The sequence below is a fragment of the Lolium rigidum genome, chromosome 7 (assembly GCF_022539505.1).
Source record: "Lolium rigidum isolate FL_2022 chromosome 7, APGP_CSIRO_Lrig_0.1, whole genome shotgun sequence".
Classification (NCBI taxonomy): domain Eukaryota; kingdom Viridiplantae; phylum Streptophyta; class Magnoliopsida; order Poales; family Poaceae; genus Lolium; species Lolium rigidum.
Genome location: NC_061514.1, coordinates 167875699 through 167885729, shown reverse-complemented (window position 1 = coordinate 167885729; position 10031 = coordinate 167875699). Strand labels below are relative to the sequence as shown.

At 44.1% G+C, this 10031-nt stretch overlaps 1 protein-coding gene and 1 long non-coding RNA gene across 3 annotated transcripts; both read left to right on the top strand.

Moving 5' to 3' along the window:
- The first annotated feature begins 242 nt into the window (after positions 1-242).
- Positions 243-2702, top strand: LOC124674316 (probable aldo-keto reductase 2). Its single transcript, XM_047210354.1, has 5 exons — positions 243-528; positions 697-897; positions 1549-1721; positions 1813-1915; positions 2155-2702. Exons 1-5 carry the CDS (start codon positions 298-300, stop codon positions 2491-2493), a joined length of 1047 nt encoding a protein of 348 aa, XP_047066310.1. The 5' UTR covers positions 243-297; the 3' UTR covers positions 2494-2702.
- Positions 2703-5025: 2323 nt separating this feature from the next.
- On the top strand, positions 5026-9796 carry LOC124674318. Of its 2 annotated transcripts, none has more exons than XR_006992981.1 (3): positions 5026-5191; positions 5306-7175; positions 7854-9796. It is a non-coding gene; the product is annotated as an uncharacterized LOC124674318 (long non-coding RNA). The 2 variants fall into 2 exon arrangements; XR_006992982.1 differs by having other exon boundaries at positions 5303-7175.
- Positions 9797-10031: the final 235 nt, after the last annotated feature.

The following is a 10031-nucleotide window of genomic DNA, read 5'->3' as shown; positions in this document are numbered from 1 at the left end:
TTATTTTGTAGATCCTTTGAGTTTGTTGACTCTGAAAAGTCACCCAAAAGGCAAAAAAAAGAAGAAGAGGAAATTCAGCTGCATCCTTGCAGGCTTGCCGGTGGCGTGGCGGCACGGCAGCATCCCACCGGAGTATTGACATATGCGGTGACGCCTATCCCGTCAGCCTCACATAGTCAGTCAGACACGCTGACACTATATAAGCCCACTGCCTACTCCACAATAATCGGCCACCCCAAACTACGACACGTCGTCAGGCGATCCGGCCAGAACCAAGAGCGCACCACCTTGCCGTACATGGCGGCCGCTCCTGTCACGATGGTGCCACGCTTGAAGCTGGGTTCTCAGGGGATGGAGGTCTCGGCGCAGGGCCTCGGCTGCATGAGCATGTCCGCCTCCTTGTACGGCCCGCCCAAGCCCGAGCCAGACATGGTCGCGCTCATCCACCACGCCGTCGCCGCCGGCGTCACCCTGCTCGACTCCTCTGACGTCTACGGTCCGCACGCCAACGAGATCCTCCTCGGCAAGGTTGGTTCTGCTTAAGATTTCTGCTCCTCTGGATCCTAAAATATGTTTGCAACGTTAGTTCTGCTCTTCTGGATTTTAAAGTAGTCCGATCTTTGATTTGTTGCTACATCTACGGGTGTGCGCTTAAGGTGTTCGATCGTTTTAATGTTCTTATGCTGATACTGATAGGCGCTGCAAGGTGGCGTAAGAGAGAAGGTGGACCTGGCCACTAAGTTTGGCGTCTCGTTCCTCAACGGCAAACGGGAGACTCGTGGTGACCCGGCGTACGTGCGGGCGGCATGCGAGGGCAGCCTTAAGCGGCTGGGCGTCGATTGCATTGATCTCTACTACCAGCACCGCATAGACACCAGGGTGCCTATCGAGGTCACGGTGAGTACTGTATAACTGCCTTTTGTTTGTTTGTTTGTTTGTGTTTTTGCAGTGGTTTTAGTGTTCACTGTGGTAATGGTTATGGATACACGTACACGTGGAGATCGCGGGTAAGTCACTAGTTACACAGAGAGAGCAATTGGGTTTTGGTGTCTTAAATGGCTATCTTTATCTCCACACAGAGCTGTCAGACCTTGTATTCTCCCCATAGTTGCTAGCCCGGGTTGTCCAGGTCGAGGAAGGGGTCGCGGGAGTACTCTTCTTTCCAACGATGATTTGGGACGTGACTGCGATTAATCTGGGTCGATGACCCGGATCGATAAGCTTCGAACGTGTATCCTTTAACATATTCTAGCATGTTAAAAATAAAGATCTCCGTCCTGCCTCGTCTCCCATGCTGTGGCGGCGTCTCTCTCTCGCCCATGTATTGATCTCCCATGATCACACTTGTCGTTCTGGGTCACGCCCGAGCGTCGACCCCATCTCATTCCCGGCCCTCAATCAGGTCAATTGACCCTGGGTTGTTGGAACGCGGCATCGACCCTGAACCTGGCTACTATGATTCTCACCCTTGTCCTTGTATGTTGTTATAATGTAATCCATGCCTTTGTTTCTATATTGCAAACTAAATTTACATTCCACCTTATTAAGATTGGAGAGCTCAAGAAGCTAGTCGAACAAGGAAAGATAAAGTACATCGGATTATCCGAAGCGTCTGCATCAACAATCAGAAGGGCTCATGCAGTTCATCCTATCACTGCAGTTCAGCTGGAATGGTCACTGTGGTCTAGAGACGTGGAAGAAGACATAATTCCGACTTGCAGGTATTGTACAAAAATCACACCATTTTATTTGTTCAAAAGTCTTGACGTTTTTTTTTTTACCAAAATGTCATTCTTTTGTCAACAATTTCAGAGAACTTGGAATTGGAATTGTAGCTTACAGCCCACTTGGCAGAGGGTTTTTCTCTAAAGGATCAAAATTGGTTGACTCGCTATCAGACCAGGACTTCCGCAAGGTGAGTTTTCATTTTATTGCTGTTATTGTGGTAGCTACTTAATTCTGTATTGCCATTTGGTTTCTAAACCTGCCATCATCTATCTTATTAGACTTATATGTTGTCGAAATGTTCATCTTTCCACCGTACTGAACCTCTTTCAATCTATACACAATGCCTCGTTAGTTTCTTCATAGAAAAGAGAATTGGAACTTCAATAATCAGTTTGCTCTTTCACTGAGAATGTTGTACTATTGCAGCATATGCCTAGATTTCAACCTGAGAATCTTGAGAAGAATGCCTTGATATTTGAGCGTGTTAACGCAATGGCAACAAGAAAAGGGTGCACACCATCACAACTTGCACTGGCCTGGGTTCATCATCAGGGCAACGATGTTTGCCCAATACCCGGCACAACAAAAATCGAGAATTTCCACCAGAACGTGGGAGCTCTATCTGTGAAGCTCACACCAGAGGAGATGGCTGAACTGGAGTCCTACGCTACTGCAGGTGATGTCCAGGGTGACCGGTACCCTGGAGTGACGGGTACTTGGAAAGATTCTGAGACCCCTCCATTGTCATCCTGGAAGGACGAGTAGAGCTCGTCATTCTCTTCAATGGGACTACAGGAGTGCACGATTCAAACAGTTAAAAGGAGAGCGTAATCATATTTGTGTTTTGTGGGTGCCAATCAGAGTTGGGCATCTATGTAAATTTAGCTGTGATTTGTGTATTGTAGTTCTTGGTGTATGTACAGTTAGTATATTGAATAAGCTTGTGAGCTGTACTGCTCGATAAACTCCTTTCATTCAAAGCATCTTCATAGTAACTTTGTTTTTGTAATCCTTAGATTTTTTTTTTACGTGGGTTGTTTCGCTTGTTTGATTTGCAAAATTAAATCCATTAGGTATTTTCCACAGGAAACTTTAATTAGAAATTAGAAAACTTCCATCTACTCAAAGATTTTGAAAATAAATCAGTTGTTTTTTCCGTCTTCAATGAAACAAACTTTGTTGCAAACAAAATCCTAGAGTCCAAGTATCTAACATTTTTGGAATCATGCGAAATAAGGAGGTCATTGAATATATATATATATTTTGACAAAAAGAATAACCATCCCTTGGGATATTTTCTATGAAAGAATACGAATAAAATGATTATAGAAAATGTTTGCAGTTCATTAATGTGTAGCCCATCCAGTTCATCAAATCCTGAAATCAAATGACCGCGTGGCGTGAGGAGGCACGCCTGCAGCATCATTACACCGAGATCCCCTCTAAGAGCATCTCTAGCAGAGCCCTTATAAAGTGGAACCGAAAAAACAGAGTTCGGTCTCCCGAATTTGTTTGTTTCGACGTTTTGAGTCGCGGCACAAAATAGAAACCGAAAACGCGAACTGAAAAACGGGAAATCAAAAGTCGCGGAAAAATTTGCTGCGATGATCCTTGCGAAATGAAAGAAATTCTTGCTCCGATCGAGCTACATTGGAACATAATTTACAATATCAACCAAAATACTTAACTAACCCTAATCCACCGCGCTAATTTGACCCTAAAAACTAAGAAATTAGCCTCGGGATTGTCACTGGGGCTTTGCTAGCGACGGAGGAGGGTTTTATTTGGCTCGCCGGAGGCGCCTAGGCGAGGACGAGCGCACACCTCGACCGACGCCGCTTCCGACGAGCTCCCGCAGGTGAGCGGCGGCCCGTCTTCCTCCTCGTCGTCGTTGCCGTCGCCGCGTGGCGGAAGAGCCAGCAGCGACGGGCTGCACGCGTCGGCTGGCAGCGCCTCGGCTTCCCCCTTGCCCGTCTCCGAGCGTGCAGGCCGGCGCACGAACCTACGCGGCCACTTGCGGGCCACCCGCTTCCAAGCTCCGTCGGAGAGTGACCGCCTAGCGCGATCCGCCTCCAACCGGACACCCGGTGGATGAGGTGGCGTCTTTCCACCGCCGATTGACCCCCTCCCCTACCAACGCGTCTTAAGCGCCCCATTGCGGTGGGAGGGGTGGTGGCGGCGGAGCAGAGAAGCCGACGACGACAAACTAATTCGTCGCCGGAGGTGGTGCGGCTACGCGGCGGAGCGGCGGCAGGAGTGGCGGGGGAGTAGGGTTTTGGAATCCAACTCCCCTCCGCGGCCTCTATTTATACAGGTCGACGCTCCAGTTTCTCGGGCCCCCGAATTATTTATTTGGGCTGGCCCAACAATTCGGACTCCGTTCTGTGACACTTTCGGCCTGAACCCGTAAATCCACCGGAAAAATTCAGTTATAGCGGGATTTATGGGCTCTGTTAGAGATGCTCTAACAACGAGCCGGCACCATCGCGTCCGAAGGCACAAGTGCAATATCCCTGTACCGCTTTTGCTAGTTCTTTCGTAAGTGTTATGCACCGAATATCCCTAGGATATCGGAGTAATAAGTACTATATTAAACCTTAACAAACATCTTTGTTCTCCTAATTTTGGTTTTTTTTTGAATTATCGTCATGCTGACACGTGTGCTACTTGGTAATTTAGTTTCTGCTGGCTATTTGTTGTGTACGTTTAGGTGCTCCCTTGCAATTTTGTGGAAGCTTTTAAATTTTATTTTCTGAGACGGTACGTTATTTTGTGTCTCTTGGATGTGTGGTTGTAGCCTTTAAGGAGCCAGACAGTCAAAGTGGCATATCGATTTGTCCCCTACACATAGCTGCTATCTAGGAATTTCCCCTCTTCTCTCCATTTCTCCTCGCTCATCCCTGCCCTCTGGTCTCCTCTTCCTCGCCTCCACCCCCGGCCACCACGTCCTGTCGCTCCCTGCAGGCCCCAGGCCCCATCTCCTCCTCAGCTGATCCCTCGCCGTCCTGCGCTTCTCCCTGACAATGGCCTCCATTCGCTTCCGCGTGGGCGCGTTCTCCGGCGTCTTTGAGGCACAGGCACATCTTCCTCTTCTTCGTTGTTCGTCGCCTACAGATGGCCGGCGGCGCTGGTTGGCCCCGGGGCCGACGCGGCGGATCGCTGCCTGCCGGGTGACGTAGCCGCCGGTCTCCCATGGGGAGCTTCTCCATGGCCAAGGTCTTCCTCCATATCTGCATCAGCAGCTCCTCTGTTTAGGAGCCCACCACCACCGCATCAGAGCCGCACGAGGAGGCCGAGGACGGGGCGCCGGGCACAGAGGCTCCCAGTTGAGGAGGCCGACGCGGTCAAGAGGTCAGTGTGGGATCAGGCGAGGCCGGCAGCACGTACGGCCTGCCGGAGTCGATGCACCTGCTCAACATCAACATCAGAGGGAGGAGGCCAGCAACTACCAGTGGACGCGCAGGTATGGAATTCTCCGTTTCAGCTTGCTCCTTTCTATGACCGATCTTGGTCGATTCATCTTGGCCCTTTCTTCTACTATGCCTCTCACCTCCTCTCAATCTCTGTCGGGCAGCAGTGGATGCTCACATGTGGTTTTGAACTGCGCGAGCATGGCCGTCAGATGGGAGCTGCTTCAGAAAGAGCATGGACAGTATGCGGAAGAGGGCGAGGTGCGGCGCCATGGCAGAATCTCTGCACTATGACTATATATCCCTTCTTTTATTCTTCGTTAGTGTCTTCTCTGTTTGCTAATTTCTGGATTTATTGATTGATGTTATCTGCTCAGGTTCTTCTTGTGGATTCATAAATGTTGTTTCCATGTGAACATATGGTTGCAAACAACCTTGATAGCAGTACTAGATTGATGTGTTATAACAAAAACTGCTAGACTATTTTTTGGCCTTCTACTTTGTAGATGTGAGTATATTTGAAAAATAAATGAAAATTGGAGGAGACCATCTTCCACTCATTATTTTACTTGGTATACTGTTGTTTGCATGACTGCTCCAGATCTATTTGTACACCAATTAGGATCTTATTTGGAGACCCATTAAATCCTATGAAGCATAATTTATTAAAGCATATACTTCTTAGTACCAGCTTGACTATTCAAGTTCCCTTAATTTCTTACTTGGAAGGACTTATTAATGCCTTGCTTCCTGGCAGCAGTTCAATAGCCCTGCTCTTTTGCTTTCTGGTTCTGTCTTGCGGCTACCATGGGACAAGTGATATCTCCGATGGTGGGTTTTTTCAGTTCTTGGTGCATGTGCGTTTGAATTCGCAGGTTTACAATTAGTTCTGGGAAATAAACATAGATTATGCCCATTGTGTTGTTTTACTACTTTTATATCTTCTCTTCTTTCAGTTAAGTGCTATGAGTGTTTGGTCAGCGTAATGATTCTGAGTGTTTCAGTATTTCATTCTCAATGGAATGTATGCATTACCTGGGCTACCAGTCGAGGTATCTAGGCTTGGGAGATGTATATGTAGATGAGGGGATGTGGCGATGGCCATCCGCCTAGCCTGGTGAGTTGTGTCTTGGGAGATGTATATGTCGGAAAGAGGTTACCAAAGGTTGCGTGTGGCTGCAGCGAACTTATCTTCGTTCTTCTCCCATTTCATTCGCTTGCCTCATATTTCTGTCTGCAATATTTATCTGATATGTTGATGTGTGATTTCTTCCTTCTGAGTATAACCTGAAACTAATCCGGCATATGGTGAGGGTTTTGGTTTAGATTGGTTTGCTTCACTTACTGGAATCACGTGCCTTCTTTTTTCATGCCATTCTTTGGTTTAATGTCAGTTTACATAGTTTACACTCCATAATTTTACATTAACTCCTAATACATTCATAATCCGTATATTTTGCCCCTCACTTGCACTACACCTTCATGATTGTATTCCTCTATGAATACAGAGTGCTACCACAAAAATGGATGATTGGAAAAAGAAAGTGCATTGCTCTGCTTTTCATAAGAAATCATGAGAAAATGTTGTATGTAACCAGAAAAGGTGTAAGAAATAAACTGAGTGGAAAAACTTTACGGAAGGTCCATAATTTTTAATTGTCACTGTTTAAATTAAATTTGTCTAATTTCCCTTCATAAAACAAAGGTGCAGAGAAGCAAATGAAGGGGGTCTGCAACTGATCATCTATGGGGCTAGCTACTCCTTGGCGTGGCTTCAGTTGTCCGCGGGAATCTGCGAGCTCCTCGTGAGAAGCTCTATCAATTATATGAATGAATTTTACATACTACATGGAAGAACAAGGAAATCGAGGCTTTTTATATGGGTGTAAATTATTTTGTACAAAGTGCAATCTTGGGTACCTCTTGGATTCTTTGGACACCACACAGAAATCAAAGCAGATTGAGAGGCCAGGTCATATGTCAGTCAATTACATTTAGTGTATATTCATCCAAGACCAAGTACAACTATATCTTATGGTTAGTGAGTTTGTATGATTGGAACTTATGTGATTTTTATTTTTCAACTTATACTAGATCAGCGGTAGATGTTCTATCTAGAATCTAGCATGAGAGTACATTAATATTTTGTCTGTATTTCTGAACATGACCATCTTAAAAGGAAATGTACAATGGAATTTAGTATTAGAAAAGATTGATAATACATGTGTTGTCTTCCTTTCCTTCATGATAATGGTAATTTTCTTAATATCGTGCTCTACTTCCAGATTACTTTTTTTTCCTCATCGAAGTTACTTTGTTCAGTCATTTATAGCTGAATATTGTAAGTATATCGAATGGGTTAATCTGTCATTCTGCTACAACCTAGATTAGAATAAGCATAACTGTATAAGTCCTTAAAATTTTGTGTGTTGGTTTACTGTTTGTTTAAAAATAACTTAAATCCTAAATGTTTTCGTGCTTTAGGAAGGTAAATACATTATGTGGCTACATTTGAGTTATTTGTTCGAACCAAGCTGGGGCTAAAAAATTGTGGAAAGGAATGCATTCACCATCACATTTCTTTTTGCACCACTAATCATTTGTAACAATTTCAAGCAGGAGACTAGCTCTGACCATCATATCATATTCTTGGTGCTCTAACTTTGAATTTATTTTCTCTGAAGTTTGGTTGGTTTTTGCTCTTATGAGCCGCAGGTAAAGTAAGACGAATGTAAGCAGGTACAGCTGCGTACAACAGAAATCCATGTTTTTTCAGGTTTGCTAAGTCCCTTTTTCTTTTCTTATTACATTCCCCAACATACGTTACTCTTTTCCCGTTGTTCATATTATTTATTGCTGCCAATTTATATTGATTTAGTAGCATATTTTTTACTGTACAACCGGCGGCCATAAGGCAATATTTGTTCATCCCGGCGTCTATTCAGTTTGGACTGTGGCGGTCTAGCCAATCCCAAGTGGCAAAAACCAACCAATCTGAAGTTACTGGGCTATTTTTACAGTTGACATAGTCTATAGGATGACAATGAACTTGCAATTTCTATGTGCAATATAGCTCCTTTTTCCTCTGATGATTGGTCCCTGACAAAGGCTATTTTTACAGTTGACATAGTCTATAGGATGGCAATGAACTTGCAATTTCTATGTGCAATATAGCTCCTTTTTCCTCTTATGATTGGTCCCTGACGAAGGTGTTGTGCACATCACCGTTGAATCAAAGTACCACATTTGACACCAATAGAGATTTAATTGCTCCAGGTTAGCTTCTACATGGCTTATATTATGTAGATACTTCAGTTTAAAAATTATATACCTCGCTATGGAATGGGGACCGCAGGTGCTTAGTCTGTTTCCAGATCCTTTTGTCGCGCTGACTTCCGCCCATCTCCAACATAGAAACAAGTGAGTGAGATGTGATGGTGGATGCTATTTGCTTATTTAAAGAAGAATCATGACACTTCGCCAATTTGCATCGTTCTCATGTGGTATTCATGCTTATGTCGGTCATATAATAAAATATCTCGAAACGTCCTTTCCATTATCAGGAGCTAAAAGGGAAATGCTACAAAAGCTAAATATGACATTCAGTTTAATTTTGAGTAGATATTTATTTTCTTAGTTTTTATTCTATCCAGAGTAATATTTTGATACTTACATTATTATCAGTTTTCATGTTGCAATTCAAAGTCTGGTTTTATTTGGAGCGGGGCGCTACCCGTCGAGATTGAGCGTCATCGGCAGGTTCAGAGAGGGGAGATTGAGAGAATGTGGAAATAAGAGAAAAATAAATATGGGATGACCATGAAAAACAAAATGTAGAAAAAATTACTTAGCCTATTACCTGGTCCAGTTTCACATAACGCATTAAAAAATGTACTGCCAACTAGACCATTTGATTATCTAGACGTTCTTTTGTACTCCTACCCTGTTCATACTCATATGTAAATGCACCGGCACACTATGCTCATTTTGGATGAAATCTACAAAGATCATATAGGAAGAGAGGTCTAACTGGGGTATCTTTGAACCAATCGCCCTGAAGGAGTTGTTCCCAGATCAGTCCTCAATGTGTAACTGTCGACCATTAAAAGTAATTTATACACATAATATACACCCATGCACTTGCAACTAACCAGTATAAATTCTCTTTTGCAGCAATTAAAAGTCAACAAATCCACTGGAGCATCCCTTCCTCTTTTGGGCAGAACAAAGTACTTCATGGCCATCTCTATCGCCTTTTCCCATAATTACTTGAGTTTATGGTCATGCAAATCTGCTCAGAATTTAGTTATGGCTGAAGGAGTACTTGGTTCGAACAATTCATTGCTATGACTGTGCAGTGTTCAGTTGAATATAATGGATGCTAGAGATGGATCAAAGGAATGTGCATTCAGCAGAGAGTGGCCCTACTCGGTAGTGCATCTACCAAATAATCATATCGCTGCCGCGGCGTGCTGCCGTGAACACCACTGCCACAAGGCCTTTGAGGATGTCCGCATCACCTCACGGGAGGCACAAATTGTTCATACACTGCACTAGATCTTTTGTAATCGGAGGCACAGATAGTCTGCATTGTATGTTTTCTTTGCCTATGTATTACAGTATGTAATGGGAACATGTTGCACTGCTGAATAGAGCTAGCTTGGCAACTTTGCAGTTTGTTTCCAGTTATAATATCTAAATGATGGAATGGCATTGTTTTCCCGCTGTCAGTATTGCATCACATTACCATTTACAAAGTAGATTTAGATTCTGATTTTTAAAGTGGTTGAGGCTTTGTATTGGTTTTCATGGAGCAAGTTATATGTTATGTCAATCACTATCTAACATCATTGTCCTGGATGTTTTTGTATGTTGTTTATCCCCTGAATCCTA